General features: G+C 55.3%; 2 protein-coding genes across 3 annotated transcripts; one reads left to right on the top strand and one right to left on the bottom strand.

The window, feature by feature from the left end:
* The first annotated feature begins 829 nt into the window (after positions 1-829).
* Positions 830-16,815, top strand: CNKSR1 (connector enhancer of kinase suppressor of Ras 1). Of its 2 annotated transcripts, XM_080654074.1 has the most exons (23): positions 830-1,106; positions 1,318-1,380; positions 1,470-1,525; positions 9,001-9,158; positions 9,261-9,442; positions 10,039-10,123; positions 10,528-10,569; positions 10,661-10,765; positions 11,556-11,615; positions 11,731-11,799; positions 12,162-12,263; positions 12,344-12,414; positions 12,514-12,587; positions 12,733-12,833; positions 12,909-12,939; positions 13,344-13,516; positions 14,368-14,441; positions 14,607-14,678; positions 14,933-15,006; positions 15,162-15,223; positions 15,306-15,405; positions 15,500-15,681; positions 16,145-16,815. In XM_080654074.1, exons 1-23 carry the CDS (start codon positions 907-909, stop codon positions 16,397-16,399), a joined length of 2,391 nt encoding a protein of 796 aa, XP_080510200.1. In that variant the 5' UTR covers positions 830-906; the 3' UTR covers positions 16,400-16,815. The 2 variants fall into 2 exon arrangements, with proteins under 2 accessions (XP_080510200.1, XP_080510201.1); XM_080654075.1 differs by lacking the exons at positions 830-1,106; positions 1,318-1,380; positions 1,470-1,525 and adding an exon at positions 6,185-6,548.
* On the bottom strand, positions 1,945-2,358 carry ZNF593OS (ZNF593 opposite strand). Its single transcript, XM_080654076.1, has one exon. The coding sequence runs from the start codon at positions 2,208-2,210 to the stop codon at positions 2,064-2,066; it is 147 nt and encodes a 48-aa protein (XP_080510202.1). The 5' UTR covers positions 2,211-2,358; the 3' UTR covers positions 1,945-2,063.
* Positions 16,816-17,209: the final 394 nt, after the last annotated feature.

Raw genomic sequence — 17,209 nt, forward strand, 5'->3', positions numbered from 1 at the left:
CAGGTTTCAAAGAGCTGGAGCCCCTGAATTATTGCTGAGCTCCTCTGGTCAGCCTGGAAGGCACCAGGCCCAGGTGAGTGGGAAAAGGCTTCTCTGGCCCTCTTCCTACTCTTAAGCACACAACACCTAGGCTGTATCTCTCTCTGCCTTTGTTGCCAGCCCACGCATGGCCGTCCAGGGCTCAGAGAAAGGGGGCAAAGATGGGAGGCCCTCCTGTGAGCACCTCTTCTTGTGGAAGGAGCTGATCCCTCTTCAGTCTGACACTGCCTGAGCACTGTGATCTCTGGGGAGGAACACCCCTTCCAATCGCCCTCACGGATTTGTCTGGGGGGTGGGTAAGGAGTGGACACCAGAGGGAATAACTGAGGAGCAGTGAGAAGGGGCAAGGATTTGTCAGGGAATGGAGGTATCTCGAGAAGCCTTATGGGGACCGGAATCCCAAACTTACTCACTCTCGTTCATTTATCAATTTATTCACTTCACTGATATTTTTCAGTGCCTCCTGGAGATATTTAAAACATGCCCCTCCTCCACCGCGGAGTCAAAGATGTGGGAACCAGGGAGGAGAGATGGGGCCAGAGGATAACGCTGAGAGGTGGTGCAGAGCGGGGTCGGCCCAGGAATCCCCCAAGGACATGCACCACCCACCCCTCTCCAGCGACACCGCAAGGCCTCCTGACGCCCTCAGGTTGGGACACTTCGTTGGGCTCTGCCCCAGGCACCGTCACTGACTCACTTGGCCGCCTGGGGTCGCTCAAGGCGCGGTCCGCGCAAGTGACGTCATCAGCGGCAGCCAGGTCGAGCCTGTCCGCCCCCAGACGTCACATGACGTCATTTAGAGTCCGGAAGCGCGCACACGTGAGCTTCCTCCTCGGCGCTGGCCCTCGGGCTCCGCTGCCAGCGGCCATGGGTCGCTCCCGCCGGACGGGCGCGCACCGGGCGCACTCCCTGGCCCGCCAGATGAAGGCGAAGCGGCGGCGGCCGGACCTGGATGAGATCCACCGCGAGCTGCGGCCCCAGGTTCTCTCACGGCCCCGGCCGGACGCGGGTGCCCAGCCAGACCCGGACCTGCCAGGGGGCGGCCTGCATCGCTGCCTGGCCTGCTCGTAAGTCCCGACGGGCCGCCTCGGGAGGAGTAGGGTCCGTGGTCTGGGCCGGGGATGTGGGGTCCGGTCCCCCGGGCGCGCGGGGTCTGCGGGCCTCCTATCCCTTCAGACTCAAAGTTTGCGTCAAAGAATGAGCTGTGGTCAGGGAGATAGACGTCCCTGGGAGACATCAATTACCTGCTCACTCTCCTATTACCCCTCATCCCTGTAGGAGGTACTTCATCGATTCCGCCAACCTGAAGACCCACTTCCGATCCAAAGACCACAAGAAAAGGTATGAAGGAGTAAGGAGAGGATTGAGGATGGGTGTCTGTTTACAGGGCTCACATCTGGGCAGCTCCCATCTCCTGTTTTCTCTCCCAGGCTAAAGCAGCTGAGCGTGGAGCCCTACACTCAGGAAGAGGCTGAGAGGGCAGCAGGTATGGGCTCCTATGTGCCCCCCCAGCGTCTGGTAGTGCCCACAGAAGTATCCACTGAGGTCCCTGAGATGGACACGTCTACCTGACGTGGCCTGAAGATGCAGGGCAGAGCCGCCGCCCATGGACAGTGACGCAGGGCTAGGCTGGGAGAGACTGTGCCATCCTTTTTTGGCCCTGAATTTGCAAGTGGATGGCCTCTTCTGGGTGCCCTCCCCCTCAAATAAAGGAACTGGAGAAAGAGTGCTTGCTTCTGACTCCCTAGCCTCCAGGCCTCCCCCAACCCCTGCCCTGTAAGGATTTCTCTACCACTCTTGTGTGCAGGACCCAGGGTGTCTCTTCCCTACTTGGTCCAGCTGTGGGACCCGCATCTTTGCCTGGAGCCACCAGGCAGAGCCCAGGTACAGTGGGGAGGAGGGGGAGGAGAATCAGGGTTTACAGCTCTGCTTCCAATGAGGGCAGAAATGAAGTGGGACCCCAAGATTGCAGTCCCTGCTGAGTTACCTACCCCCAGGGCCCAGGTGACAGGCTGCCCACTTCGTCACGGGGCCTGTGGTGGTGCCCGTTGTCCCACCATCTTCCAGACAGCATAGCAGGAGCCACCCAGTCCAAGGACAGCCAGCAGTGTAGCCACAACCCCAGCCAGTGGACTCCGGGGCTCTGCCTTCAGCTCCCCGGCTACCTGCATCTGGGGATGTACAGAGGGTCCACCTGAAGGGTCAGTGGAGGCTTCCAGGAAGGGAAGGGGCTGAGAAGGCACAGCTGGGTAAAGGAGATATGGCCGCCATTGCTGCCCCAGGGAGATTCCACCCCATTCCCTCTCGCTTCAGTGCCCATCTGGGTCCTGGCTGCTCAGGCGGCAGGGAACGTGACAACATTCCCTGGCTGTTGGGGCCCACAACCCAGTCCCAGTATGGGGAGGAAGGGGTCGGTACCAGAAACCATGAGTTAGAGGTACTTACCTGTAGCACCCGGAAGTAGCCAGGGGTCAGGCATCGCAGTCGCATGGTGGGTGCCACTAGTCTCCCTGGCAGCCTGTGGGGTGTAAGCGGAAATGAGGACCAGTGGTACTCTTGGTATGAAGAAGTGGAAATGTGAGGGCGGAGAGGTTCCTGACCTCTCATAGCCATGCCCTCAGAAGATGCTCACCAGAGTCTGCCCTCCCAGGTCTGTCAAGGGGTGGGGCAGCTGGACCTTTAAATCTAGTCCCTTCCCCCGCCTGCCTGCCTGCCCTGCCAGCCTTAGGAGCAGCTGTCAGGAGAGATCAGCATCAGGCCTGAGTAGCACCTCCCCCACCCTCCGGGTATGCAGGCTGGATAGGCGGGAGAGGCCTTGCCTGACAGCGCAGGCTTCTTAGGCCTAAATCAGGTACTGGGAGGGCCTCTGCAGCCCTGGTCCTGGCCATTCCCTACCCCAGATGATTGGATGTCACCAATCAGCTCTCAGCAAAGGTGGGAAAGGGTGCCTTACCCCCCACCACAACAGTGACACTTTCACTTGGTTTGGGTTAGATCAACCACCCCTTGGGAGAGGGCACACATCACCCCTTTCCCCAAGATGGAGTTCCTGCAAGGACTTCCCTACCCACAGCTTGAAAACAATAAAAGATTTGTATATACCGATTTAAAAAGCTATTATTTTTTAGCACGTTATAGAAAGCAGTATTCTAAGTTTACATATATTATTTGGCATTGATTAGCTCATAAAATGAAAAAGGCTTATTTACAGAATAGTGTATAGATTGATTATCTACATATATAGATAATGGAAGAACACCCAGCAAATTTAACAGTGGCCCCCACTGTGTAATGGGCTAAGGATATGCTGGGGAAAAGGTTCTCCTTTTACTTAGTGAACTATTGTTATGTAATGACCTTTGAAATTTTTGCAGCAAATGTGTAGAAAGAACTTTTGTTAAACTCAAACTACAAAATAGAAGTTGCTGCCCTAGCCATTTTGGCTCAGTGGATAGAGCGTCGGCCTGCGGACTGAAGGGTCCCAGGTTCGATTGTGGTCAAGGGCACATGCCCAGGTTTTGGGCTTGATCCCCACGAGGCAGCTGATCAATGATTCTCATCATTGATGTTTCTATCTCTCCCTCTCCTTCCTCTCTGAAATCTATTAATATATATATACATAAAAAAGCTGCCCTTTATTATGCCCCTAACTGCCTACTCATGCCAGGTGCTAGGGGCACAGAGTATAGACACTATTGTGGTTATTAGGCCCCCAGTCCTTCTAGGAGAATACATGGATACAAGTGGTGAGCTCTTGTCTGTTTCTCCCCTACAGGATTGTGAGTTCAGGGTGGGCAGAGGCTGGCTGGCTTCTCACTTTCTATGTCTTTTGCTATCTCAGGGGAGGTGTTTGATGACATTAGGATGGTGGAGATGGGTCTGTTTATTGGGCTTTCCCAGACTGCCATAGGGAGACTTATTGTAGGAAGGAAGAGGGAAAAAACCAAAACATTAAAGTAGGACTCAGCATGGAGGAGGGTTGGAGGGGACACATAGCACAGGGTGTGAGAATGTGAGTTGAAGGACAAAGTCAGAGAGGTGAGGGCCATGTTGCAAATCTGAAGCCTATTGGTTCACAAATGAGGGAGCTAGACCTGCGGGGACCTCATGAGATGGGCATAGAGGGCTGTTATTGAACCCATTTTCAGAAGTGGAAACTGAGCCAGGGAGTCCCCTTTGAAGGAAGCAACTGATGGTCTGTACTTGTGTTTGATGCCACATGTGAAGATGGGATGGGATCAGCAGAGCTGGCCAAGTTCCAGAGAACTCAATTTGTATGTGAAATTATTAAATGGCCCTAGCTGGTTTGGCTCAGTAGATAGAGTGTCAGCCTCTGGCCTGAAGGGTCCCGGGTTTGATTCCGGTCAAGGGTGCATGCCTGGGTTGCAGGCTCAATCCCCAGTAGGGGGCATGCAGGAGGCAGCCGATCAATGATTCTCTTTCATCATTGATGTTTCTATCTCTCCCTCTTCCTTCCTCTCTGAAATCAATAAAAATATATTTTTAAAAAATTATTAAATGATGGCAACGAACACACACAGACTACATGGACCAGATTCAGACTTTAGGTCTTGTTAACAGGCAAAATAGTAATGGGCTTTGAAGGCTGGGTTGTGGGGCACTAGTAGAGATTTCAAATTAGGTGGCACAATCAAAGGGGTAGGCTCTAGGAAGGCCTCCTCGTAAAATTAAAGCTCTACTTCATGTTATAGATTTCAAAATACTTAAAGGACCCCTCACAGCACTAAGGTCTAGGTGTCCCCCTTTTAGAGAAGAAGAAATAAGTTCAGAGATGGGTAGAGTTTGGGCTCAGTCACACAGCAAGTGCAACTGGTTCTGATTCCAAAGTCCTGAGAGTCTGCTGGCTGGCTGTGCTGATAATGATAACTGCAAACATTTAGTACATTTCAGATGTTCTAAGAGGATTCTTAACCTGGGCTTCAGAATCCAGGGATCCCAGAAACTTGGAGAGAAAAAAATATATTTATTTTCACTAACATCATCTAATCAAAATTTGGCATATCCTTCCACATGGATTAAAGTGTTAGCAGTATCTGTGGCTTTGTCACCAATAGAAATCACATATCCTCCTATATAATAAAGAGGTAATATGCAAATTGACCGTCACTCCAAAATACAAGATGGCTGCCCCCATGTGGACACAAGATGGCCACCACAAGATGGCTGACAGGGGAGGGCCATTGTGGGTGATCAGGCCAGCAGGGGAGGGTAGTTGGGAAGGATCAGGCCTGCAAGGGAGGGCAGTTGGGGGCGATCAGGCCAACAGGGGAGGGCAGTTAGGGGTGACCAGGCCTGCAGGGGAGGACAGTTGGGGATGACCAGGCCTGCAGAAGAGGGCAGTTGGGGGGGACCAGGCCTGCAGGGGAGGGCAGTTAGGGGCGACCAGGCCTGCAGAAGAGGGCAGTTGGGGGGGACCAGGCCGGCAGGGGAGGGCAGTTAGGGTCAACCAGGCCGGCAGGGGAGCAGTTAGGTGTCAATCAGGCTGGCAGGGGAGTGGTTAGGGGGTGATCAGGCTGGCAGGCAGAAGCGGTTAGGGGCAATCAGGCAGGCAGGCAGGCAGGCAAGTGGTTGGGAGCCAGCAGTCCTGGATTGTGAGAGGGATCCCAGATTGGAGAGGGTGCAGGCTGGGCTGAGGGACACACAACGCCCCCCCCCCCCCCCGCACGAATTTCGTGCACCAGGCCTCTAGTATTTTTATAATGAATTGTAGTTATTGCAAGTATCTCAAAATATTTATGCTCATAACTATTTCAAAATCATGATAGTTGCCCTTGCTGGTGTGGCTCAGTTGGTTGGGTGTCATTCCATGCACACTGAAAGGTTGCCAATTTGATTCCTGGTCAGGGCACATGGTTGGAATTTGGGCTCAAACCCCCGATAGGGAGGCAGGCAATCAATGTTTCATTCTCACATCAATGTTTCTCTCTCTCTCCCTCTTTTTCTAAAAAGTCAATAAAAATATTTTTTAAATCATGATAGTTATTAACCCACCGTTAAATCACACTGTTTCAGGAGACTCTTGCAACATAGCTGTCATAGATTGGGCACCACTGAGCCACATCGGCTGGGCTTCAGCCCCTTTTTGAGGAGCCTAAAGGTCAAAGTCCCTCCTGGTGAAGCCAGTTTGGGGCTGGACCCCAGGCCGACGCTGAGGTCACATGGTTACACACCAGTGGCACCGCCCCTCCATCAAGCCGCGCAGCAGCCCTGGCACGCCTGAAGGGCGGGCAGGAGGCAGACGGGCGGTGGACCAATGGCTGTCTCAGCGCCTCACCTGGCCAACCACGTGGGCCCAGGTATGCTGGTGGCTCCGCCCCGGGCCCAGCCCAGCCCCTCCCCACCCCTGGGCTCTGGGAGCGGAAATTCCTGCGCCCGCAGGACGCAGGACGGAGCGGGCGCAGATCCCTTGATCCCTGCGGGCGGATTGGACTCTACCATGGAGCCAGTAGAGACCTGGACCCCCGGGAAGGTGGCAGCCTGGCTGAGAGGTGGGTGGGGCCGGGACAGAGTTGGGCTTGCGGGGCACTGGGACCGGGAGAGGTAAATAAAGAAAAAGGGCCTGCTGAGGCTGTCAGGTGGTTAGTCTGTCAAAGAGTGTTGATTAGAGTCTGCCTTGTATCTGGAACTGTGCGAGGCAGAGATGAGCCCCGGAGGCCCGAAGAACCAGAAGGGGTCTCCCATTGCCCCATCATCCCAAGAGGCTGCCAGGGTGGCGAGGGAGAGGCGGTGGGTAATGAAAACAGAGGGGGATGGCCCCAGCGAGGCCCACACCCACTGTATCTCCTGAATCTTCCCTCCGCCCCAGGGCGTAGAGGGCTGTTATTAAACCCATTTTTCTGAAGCGGAAACTGACGCACTGAGCCAGGAAGTGATTTGCTCTGGCTTTGGAATAGACCCTGCCCTATTACCCTTCTCTCCGCCTTGAGGCTCCCAGTGTGTGAAGCAGAGCCCCAACCTCATGAGAGTTTGGCACAACCCCCACTCCCCCCACCTCGCTTGTGCCCAGGGGTCTCTAAGGGAGATACCCCACAGGCTCAGTGAGCCCAGATGGATGGGAAAGTCCCAGACTGCCCACAGACTCAGAGAAGTGGAGACCTTCGACATGCAGGTGGGAGGGGCAGGTGAGTCAGGGCAGGTGAGTTTCTCCTAGAGGGGCAGGTGAGTTTCTCCTAGAGGGGCAGCATGAGTACACTAAGGTCAGGCTCAGGGTGACTAACCCTATAACAGCAGGATTCAGGGTTCAATTCAGACTCCCAGACTGGGTTTCAGGCCCAGCCCCTCCACTCACCAGTTCTGTGACCATAGGTCTCTGTTTCCCTCTCCATAAAATGAGAATGGCAACTCACGTGTCATGAAACGCACAGAATGAGACTATCATGACAAGTGCCTGGGATGGGTATGTAGCTCAGTGTGGGAGGCAGCACAGCACATTCATTGTACATGGGAATTTGCTCAAGGGCCCATAGCTATGGAGTAACAGGTTCATGAACTCCTGTCCAGTGCTCTTAATGTCACACAGGGAACGAGGGAGAGCTGCTGATCACACACAGGTTCCCCAGGGAAGGAACCTGGCTTGCTTGAATGGGAGGAATTCCTTCAAAGAGTGAGCAAACTGTTAACCTCTGTTTGTATCCGTTTTCCACCTTTAAAATGGGAATAACAGTAGTCTCTGCATTCTAGATTCGTTGAGGATCAAATTCTGAATATGTTTATTTTTAATTAATTAATTAACTAACTAATTAATTTTAACTTTGATCGAAGAATGGGCCTCTCTTCTATTGGGGAAGGTCGTCCTCTTCAATTGAGCATGCAGCTTTGGGAGGGACACACATGGAGTGGTGAGGGAGGGAGGGGACACCTGCCAGTCAGCCAGATCAGCTGAGCCAACCCTGGGGATCAATGGGGTGACAGATGTCGCAGCCAGATCGCCTTCACATCCTGAATGTGTTTACAGCCCTTAAAATTTTGCCCAGCTCATAGTAAAGCATTCAATAAATAGTCTTATTTGTGCCAGGCAAGGGCTGGAATTAGAGATGAACGGTTACTTAAGGCCCCGTGCTTGAAGAGCTCTTGATAAAGTGGGAGAGGCTCATTGCAGGTGTTTCTAGAGGCACAGCAAGCAGTGGGAGCAGAAGAGGCCCCCGCCCCAACCTGCAGAGTTGTGGAGCACTTCCTGCAGGGCGATAAATGAAAGAGGGAGGGAAGGAGCTGGAAGTGCAGTCCAGGCAGGAGCAGTAGCACCTGCAAGGACCCTGGGACAGAAGAACAGTCCAGGGAGTTAGTGCTCTGTATCTGAAGTGTTGAGTTTGAGGGGCTGTGTCAAGTGATGGGACTGGAGAGGCACGGGGCAGGCTGATCATCCCGGGCTTGTAGACCATGGTAAAAACTCTGGCGATAAGTGCTGTTACTGGTGGTCTACCCCAAGCCAGGAAATGGGCCAAGTGTTTGACATGTATCATGTCATTTACACATGATTAGAAGGTAGATGCTTTTATTGTCACCATTTACAGGTGAGGAAACTGATGCACAGAGCAATTAAATTACTTGCTCAAGGGCTGACATTCAAGCCTTCCTGATTCCAAAGCTCCATCCATGTTCTTACTCCCCATTTAGTAGACAAGCAAGCATCAGAACAACTGGAGGATTTGTTAAAACCAGAACTGCTGGGCCCTACGCCTGAGTTATTTAGCAGGTGCAGGATAGAGCCAAAAATTTGCATTTCTAACTAGCTCTCCAGTGAGGCTGCTGCTGGTCTGGGGAAACTATCCTACTTCTCCAACTCAGTAGCCTCATCTGTGAAATGGGCAGAACACAGCCTAGGTCTCAGGGTTGTTATTAGGAACAGATGGGAGGGAAAGGGGCTTTATGGGAGTGAAGAAGTGGCCAGAAAGGCCATGCCACCCCCTGGCTCCCCCATGCTGACCCCTGCTGTCCCTCCAGGCCTCGATGATTCCCTGCAGGATTACTGCTTTGAGGACTGGGAGCTGCCTGGCAAGTACCTGCTGCAGCTCTGCCCCCGTAGTCTTGAGGCTCTGGCCGTACGCCCTCTGGGCCACCAGGAGCTCATCCTGGAAGGGGTGGAACAGCTCCGGGCCCTGGTGAGTGAATGGTGGCCACACTGGCTTCAGCTTCTACCCACCTGGGGGTGTCTGATGGGCTGGCCACTGCCAGGGGGGTGACCAGCTCCCTCTCTGGCACAGAGTTCTGGGCTACAGACAGAGAACCTGCAGAGCCTGACAGAGAGGCTGCTGGAGGGGACCCATGTCTTCCAGAGCTTAGTCCAAGGCCGCCTGGGGGGCTGTGCCGAGCCCCCTGCTGATGTCCTCAGTGCGGCTGTGGAGCTGGTGCGTGAGGCCCGTACCCTCCTCTTCTGGCTTAACAGGTACCTCAGGCTCCTCCTAACGTACGGGGTTGGGGGGACTGATGGGGGGGACCCTCCTCATCCTTGGTCTCCTCGGGGCCCAGGAAAGAAAAACAGAGCTTGGCTCTTGCTCAGATATGGTGATGCAGGGCAAGGAGGTTAGTTGGTCTGCTTGGGGGCACTGGGTCGCCTGGGTTCCTACCCACCCCACCCCGCCCAGCTTGTAATGACAGTGGTCATCAACAGCTCTGCATAGAGAGCTCCTCCCCCTCCACTGGTTGCTGCTTGTCCCACAGGTCCCAGCATAAGTGTCACCTCCTCAGGGAAGCCTTCCCTGTTACATATTCTCAGAGCTCCCTGCACTTCACAGCAGTTGCAGTTAAATCATTATTGATGGAATTATGTATTTAACTTCTGACTCCCCAGTGCCTAAACAGAGCCTGACAGTATTAGGTGCTGTGCTAAGCTGTTGAGCTCTATCAATCATCTTTACCCAAAATCAAACCCATCAGAGTAGGTATTATCCCGTCTCAGATGAGTAGTGGGCTCTGAGTGGTTCTGTGACTTGATTGTTAAGCACAGTTTGCTAACCACTGTTCCATCCTTCCCCCTGCCAGGTACCTCTTCACCCACTTGAATGACTTCTCGGCCTGCCAGGAGATTGGGGAGTTGTGCCGGAAGCTGGGCCTGGCCTTGCAGGAGGTAGGAGAACCAGGGGCCCGGTTTGGCCCAGGCTGTAGAGACAAGTCAGGCAAGAGCTTTTTATAACCTGTGAATCAGCACGAGATCGGGTGTGAGGGCAGGAAGAGGCAAGAGCAGGAAGAGAGGTGCCCAGCCACTGGTAGGCGGCAATGGGGGCAGGGGGTCTCCTAGCTGGCCAGGGCACCCCCAGGAGTTTGACTCTCAGGAGCGGGGAGAGGAGAGGGCATATGTGGTGACTTCTGGGGGCCTGGTGTCAGGGGGAGACCTTGGGGACGGAGCTCTGCGGCCGTGTAGTTAAGGGGGCCAGGGAGTGGAGGCAGGGAGGGACTGCTGGGAACCCCCCCTGCCCTCCGGAGAAGGCAGTGCCCCTGTTCAGGGAAGGCCCCTGCTCTCACTGCTTCCAGGACCGCCCAGCAGCGGAGAGGGAGAGCCAAGTCCTGAGGATCGTAAGTGTGTGCATGTTTGGGGGGGTGCGGAGTAATGGGGATAGGGTGCGGTGGATGGGGCTCAGTCTGGGCATTGTGCTCCCCATCCCAGTGCAGCCACGTGACCGGGATCTGCCACAGCATTCTGAGCTGCAGCCCCCAGGAGCTTCTGGAGCAGAGGGCCGTGCTGGAACACGTGCAGCTGGATGACGCTCTGGTGAGCTCTGACCTCTGACCTCTCGCCTTTTCTTTTTCAGTTTTATTTATTGGTGTGTTTTTTAAGAGAGCGAGAGAAACATTGATTTGTTGTTCTACTTATGTACGCATTTATTGTTTGCTTTCTGTACGTGCCCTGACCGGGGATTGAACCCGCAACCTTGGCATATCGGCACAGCGCTCTAACCAACTGAGCTCCCGACCAGGGCTCACTTCTCACCTCTTGGCAGCCTGGCCTGGGCCCTGAAACCTGGTTCCAGGATCCCACAGATTCCTGTACTGTTATGGCTAGGAGGCCTTTTTTGTACAGAAGTTAAAGGCCCAGAAGACCAAAAAATAGAAAAAAAAAAATGCCTAGAGGACTTTCCTGGGGTCCCACAGTTCAGCACCTTCCCCAATCCTCAGGTGACACATTCTAGCCCTGAGGTAGACCTGGAAGGTTAGGGGAGAGGACATGAACTTTTCTGCTTTAACCTCTCCCGTTGGGAAAGCCAGAGCCCCAGCGCTGCCCCTGCCCTGCCCATCCCTGCTTATCCCTTAGGAGAGTTGCTGAGAATTTCATACCTGAGGAGTCAGCCGCCCCAACTTACCTCTGATCCTTATTAAAGGAAGAGGCAGAGACCCACAGAGGAGTGACAAGCCCAAAGTCACAGAGCAAGTTGGGCAGTGCCAGCTGGGGCCAGCTCTTTCCCCAGTTCTGCCCACCCAAGGATTTTGTTGCCTAGCGGGGGTCCTGCCCGCTGGCCCTGCTGCCCCCACGCCCTCGGTGACTCCAGCCTCTGCTTTCACAGGGCCTGGAAATCCACACCACCAGCAACTGCCTGCACTTTGTGTCCCAAGTGGGCACCCAGGTGAGAACCCCACAGCCTTTTCAGCCGCCTACCCCCTAAGACCCTTTTACCAGCCAGCCAAGCCAGCTTCAGGCCCCAGAAGGATGCATCTTCTTAGCCTCACCTCCCACACCAGGTCCCTCCCAACTTGCAGCTGCAGATCCTGCCTGGAGATGAGATTGTCCAGGTCAACGAGCAGGTGGTGGTGAGTGAGAACAAGAGCGACGTAATGGGAGCAAAGGGGTGACCGAATAGAACCCAGGGCTGTGGGTCAGGCAGGGACTCTTGCCGAGACCAGGGTTATGGGAGTTGCCTTACATCAGGTGAGTCAGCTCACACAAGCCAGAGCGGCCTCAGCAGAGCCAAGCTGAAAAGGCTCATGGAGGCTTCCTGAAGGAGGAGGAGGAGGAGGAGGAGGAGGAGGAGGAGGAGGAGGAGGAGGAGGAGGAGGAAGGGGAGAAGGAGAACCAGGAGGCTGAGGGAGTGCTCCAAGGGAGGGGGCTGTTGGGTTGTTTTAGAGCCTCCTGCTCAGCTGACCCAGCCCCGCATCCCTGTCCCGTCCCCCAGGTGGGCTGGCCCCATAAGAATGTGGTGAGGGAGCTGTTTCGGGAACCAGCCAAGGTCAGCTTAGTGCTGAAGAAGGTTCCGGTGCCAGAGACACCTCCACAGGTACCTGTCCCCTGACCTGCCCTCAGCCGCTTTCAGATTCCTTTTGCCAGCTGAATCACCTGCTTCTGGTTGTTCCCCAGTCCCCTCCACAGGCCCTGGGCTCTCCACTGCCGAGGGTCCCATCGCTGGCTCCGGGCCCACTGTCTCCCAGGTAACAGGCTCTACCCTGGGTGCGTCTAGTGGGGGAGCCATGGGCTCATCCCATCTCCCCTTGCACTCCTCTCATCTCCCCTTGCTCTTCTCTCCCCAGGGCCACATCTGAAGACATCTTTGCCTTCAACCTGACTTCAAACCCAAGTCCTGCGTCCAGCCCTGCCTCAACAGGTAGTTTCAAAGTCCCACAATGTGGTGATGCCCTAGGAAAGACATGTGGGATACCTGGCTCTGACCCCTGGACCCTGATGCCCCCACCCTTCTGCCCGGCCTGGACTGGGCTCATGGACTCCCCTCTCTTCTCCTTCCCTGACAGACTCTGCCTCTCTTGACCCCGAGCCCCTGCCCATTACCCCTGCACCCCCAGCCACACTCCCAACAGGGGGAGCAGAAACTCGTGAACCCCCAGAAGACAAGGTAAACTGAGGGGCTCAGCAAGGAGGGGTGTGGTTCAAATCCAGACCCTTCTCTAACCCCCTGTGGTCCTTTCAGAGTCCTGTCCTTGATCGGAAGAAATCGAAAGGTATGAGATGCACCCAATGTGTGGGGGTCCCCTGACACGAGCAGCTCTAAGAAGTCTTTATAGTGCTGGGCAGGAACTCCCCCCCCCCCCCCGCCCCCCACACACACTTTACACGCAGCCCCTTCAGGAAAGAGCTCTGTCTCTTGGATCAGACAGACCTGTGCTCCCAGCCTGGGCCTCTCGTGCGCTCTGTGACTGAGCTAACAGCCTATCCTCTATTCTTTAATTTCCTCGCCTCTGCACTGGGGAGAGTCATTCCTCAGAGCTGACAGGTGATTCATTCCAAGCACAGAGTATGGGTTCAGAAATATCAGGGGGTGCTCTCCTGGTGGACAAGGGAGCAGATTTGGGGGTCCATGGTGCCTTGCCAGCCCCTCACTGATGCCCGTGCTGTGCTGCTGCAGGCGTGGCGACGCGACTGAGCCGCCGGCGGGTGTCCTGCCGGGAGCTGGGCCAGCCAGACTGCGACGGCTGGCTCCTGCTGCGCAAGGTGCCTGGTGGCTTCATGGGCCCTCGCTGGCGCCGCTGCTGGTTTGTGCTCAAGAGACACAAGCTCTACTGGTACCGCCAGCCCCAGGTGAGACCCAACGCACCTGCGTAAGCAGATGAGTCACCTCAGGGCCACAGTTCTTGTTCCTACTCCCCACCATCTACTCCCACTGTGATCACAGTTGGGCCACAAATCCTCATGAGCCCCAGTGTTCCTGTCTCTAAAATGGGGACACGCTTCAAAGAGAAATGAGCTGCTATGTGTGTAAAAGCACCTTTCCTTCCTCTTCTGTTATTCTGTTCATCATAGTGATAGGCCATTCATTCGATTGTTTATTCCTCAGCAAACATGCAGGTACCCGCTGTTACTCAGCTCTGGCTGGGCACCGAGGACACAGGGGAGACTTGGACACTGGGGAGTTCTTGCTACTCCAGGCCGGGGGGCTGGGGAGGGTGAATACATGCTCAAGGATAGTGCAAAGAACACACGCTGTGACAAAGGAAAAGCCCAGGGAATGGGGGGCGGGGTGGGGAGCCCACAGAGGTGGCCAGTCCAGCCTGAGGCGCGGCGCAGGCTCCCTGAGAAATCAGCACCTGAGGGCCAGTCAGGCGGAAAGGAGAAAGCAAGCCAGAGGGAGAGCAGCCTCTGCAGGGCTCAGTGGTACGAGGTGGCTTCGGCTGTGCCTATTGACGGAACAAACGTGGCGAAGCCTCCTCTTTTGAGGCTGTTTCTCTGGATCTCCTTGGCTCCCATTTCCTGGCTCAAAGGCACTCCTTGGTCACACCCACATCACCCCCTAAATTTCTGCCCTGAGCTCCTGACACCGAAAGGTTTGTGGTTAGAGAGCCCAGGAGATGCCCCCATGGGATGTGGCCACAGGAACTTGATGACCTCGAGAGTGTGGGGGCATCATGCTGACCTCACTGTGATCCCCCCAGGATGAGAAGGCTGAGGGCCTCATCAATGTCTCCAACTACAGTCTGGAAAGTGGGCATGATCAGAAGAAAAAATAGTTAAGTCCTGGGTGTGACGGGCTGGGTGGTGGGAAGAGAAAGGGAGATATAGGGTGATGGTAGGGGTGGGGTGGAGGCGGCAGGGAGCTGGGATTGCGGTGCAGCCTCTCCGGGTTCTAAGTGGGCACACCCAGGCTGAGGGAAGGCCCTCTGCTCCCTGGCAGCGTGTTCCAGCTCACCCATGACGTGTACAAACCCTTCATCTTCGCTGCCGATACCCTGACGGATCTGAGCATGTGAGTGCCACCCTCTCCAATCCCAGGCTTCCATGTGAGTGCTTGGGAGCCTGGATTCAAATCTCAGCTCTCTGATAGTGGTTGATCAAGGCACTCACTTTCCTAAGCCTCAGTTTCATTATCTATAAAATGGACTAATAAGAGTTCCTACCTCTCAGAGTTGCTCTGAAGATTAGATTAGACAATCATATAGGGGAAAGGCCCTTGGCATACAGTACATGGAAATTCCCTCAGACCCATTTGCCCCTCCACAGGTGGGTGCGCCATCTCATTACCTGCATTTCCAAGTACCAGTCTCCAGGCCAGGCTGCCCTACCTCGAGAGGAAGGTGGGTGCTCACAGGGGTGGGTCTCACTGTGTCTCACCTGAGCTTCTGCCTTTCCTGGGATGGAGGCTGGGAACTCAAATGCGCTCACCCCCTTCCTGGCCCCCCAAAACCGTGTGAAGCTTAGTGGGTTCCCCAACTGCTCCTGTTCACCCCAGACTGCTACAGTGAAACAGAAGTAGAAGACCTTGATGATGAGGCTGGGTCCCGCTCAGCCTCGGTGAGTAGGGGACTGGTGGGGGGTGAGTAGCAGGGCACAGAGCTCAGACTGATACCTTTCTCTCCTTCCACGGTGCCCACAGCCCAGCCTGGGCCAAGCTGGGAGTCCCCCCCATGGAGACACATCACCTGCAGCCACCCCCATGCAGGGCAGCCCACGGACCTCCTTTGGCCTTCCAACAGGTGCTGTGCTGGGGGTGGGAGCTGAGGTGGAGAGCTGGGCCTGGGACAGGCACATCCTCATCCTGCTTCTCCCCCCCCCCCAACCGCCCCACAGACAGCAGTGAGGGGACATTGGAAGGAATGGTGCGGGGTCTGAGGCAGGGTGGCGTGTCCCTCCTAGGCCAGCCACAGCCCCTCACTCATGAACAATGGCGGAGCTCTTTCATGCGGCGCAACCGAGACCCCCAGCTCAATGAGCGAGTGCACCGTGTGCGGGCACTACAGAGCACACTCAAGGTCAGCTGGGGACACTGGGCATGGCAGGGGGCTGGGCTCTACGCTTTTGGCTCTGGTTGCTGGCCCACAGCTCTGGGCTCAGTTGTGGAGTTGGCCAAGTTCTAGGTTCCTGATTTGAGAACCAGGGCTAGACTGGGCCCATGCTATGTTCTAGGCCAGGGGTGGGCAAACTTTTTGACTCGAGGGCCACAATGGGTTCTTAAACTGGACCAGAGGGCCGGAACAAAAGCATGGATGGAGTGTTTGTGTGAACTAATATAAATTCAAAGTAAACATCATTACATAAAAGGGTACGGTCTTTCGGTTCCGCGGGCCAGATAGAACAGCCGAACGGGCCGGATCCGGCCCGCGGGCCGTAGTTTGCCCACGGCTGTTCTAGGCACTAGACTCCAAAATTAGCTCTGGGCTCAGGCTCTGCCGCCCGCCCTGGGCGATCATGGCCCCTAAGGGACCCTCCTTACAGGCAAAGCTGCAGGAGCTGCAGGCTCTGGAAGAAGTGCTGGGCGACCCTGAGCTGACTGGAGAGAAGTTCCGACGGTGGAAAGAGCAGAACCAGGAGCTCTACTCAGAGGGCCTGAGGGCGTGGGGAGTGGTGCAGACTGAGAGCAGCTCCCAAGTCCCGACCTCTGGCTCCAGAGAACATTCTGCCCACCCCCTGTCCTCTGACCCTGAGGAACACTCCCATCTTTGCCACCTTACCCCAGAGAGCAACCTCTGACCCTGACCAGCATCTGGTTCCTGACCTCTGGCCCTGAGGACCACCTCCACCTCTGGCTTCAGGCATGTCTAGGACAGAGCGTCCTTGTGTTCTGTGCAAGGTTGGAAGTAGAAGTGGTCCATGGCTTTACCCCAGCTGACCCCTTTCTGCCTGAGCGGCCACCATTTCTGCTCCCTTCTCCCCTGGAGTGGGGTAATGTAATGAGATCTCAGTGCCACCCTCTCCCACCTTGGCAACAAAAGAGTGGGAGGCAAGGCTGAAAGAAACTCTCTCCTGTCCGTCCTCTAACCGGTGGGGGCACACACCTGCCTCCCTCAGTCCTTTGGCACTTCTCCCTCCCCAAACCGGTCTGTACAGACCTTCCTCACTTTACACAAGAGATACTTCAACCAAATAAAGTCAATTTCTCTAAAATGAATCCACATCTGTGCTTGACTTCCATATTAGTGTCAGGAATTGGCTGCCCAGGGGGACTGGGATGAAAAACTGTCAGACAGAGGTGAGCACTCTTGGTCACTAGCCCACTGGCCAGGGCTGTGCGTTGAAGCTCCTGTCCACCAGGATGAGGATTGCTAATCCGTACCTCACGAGGGCTTCTACCCGTGCTCATCTGTCCCAGTCCTTTAGAGACCAAAGGTTTGCTTTCCTGTCCCATCTCAGGGAGACAAAGTGGGAAACAGAGACCGGCCTTTCCCTAGATGGGGCACATACCTTGCATGAAGGGCAGGGTGGGCTCCTGGAGACCAGGGTAGTGAGATGGCATAGCCAGAGGGGAGAGGTGCCAGTTGTCGTCAGCTAGGAGGAAGGCCC

This window comes from Plecotus auritus, assembly GCF_963455305.1.
Source record: "Plecotus auritus genome assembly, chromosome: 2".
In the NCBI taxonomy this organism is placed as follows: domain Eukaryota; kingdom Metazoa; phylum Chordata; class Mammalia; order Chiroptera; family Vespertilionidae; genus Plecotus; species Plecotus auritus.

Bases quoted from the DNA above. Each gene is read 5' to 3' on its own strand.
- CNKSR1 (XM_080654074.1), top strand. From the start codon at position 907: ATGGGTCGCTCCCGCCGGACGGGCGCGCACCGGGCGCACTCCCTGGCC. The intron at 12,588-12,732 runs GTAGTTTCAAAG...CTTCCCTGACAG, and splicing joins GTCCAGCCCTGCCTCAACAG to ACTCTGCCTCTCTTGACCCC. The intron at 14,679-14,932 runs GTGAGTGCCACC...GCCCCTCCACAG, and splicing joins ACCCTGACGGATCTGAGCAT to GTGGGTGCGCCATCTCATTA.
- ZNF593OS (XM_080654076.1), bottom strand. From the start codon at position 2,210: ATGCAGGTAGCCGGGGAGCTGAAGGCAGAGCCCCGGAGTCCACTGGCT.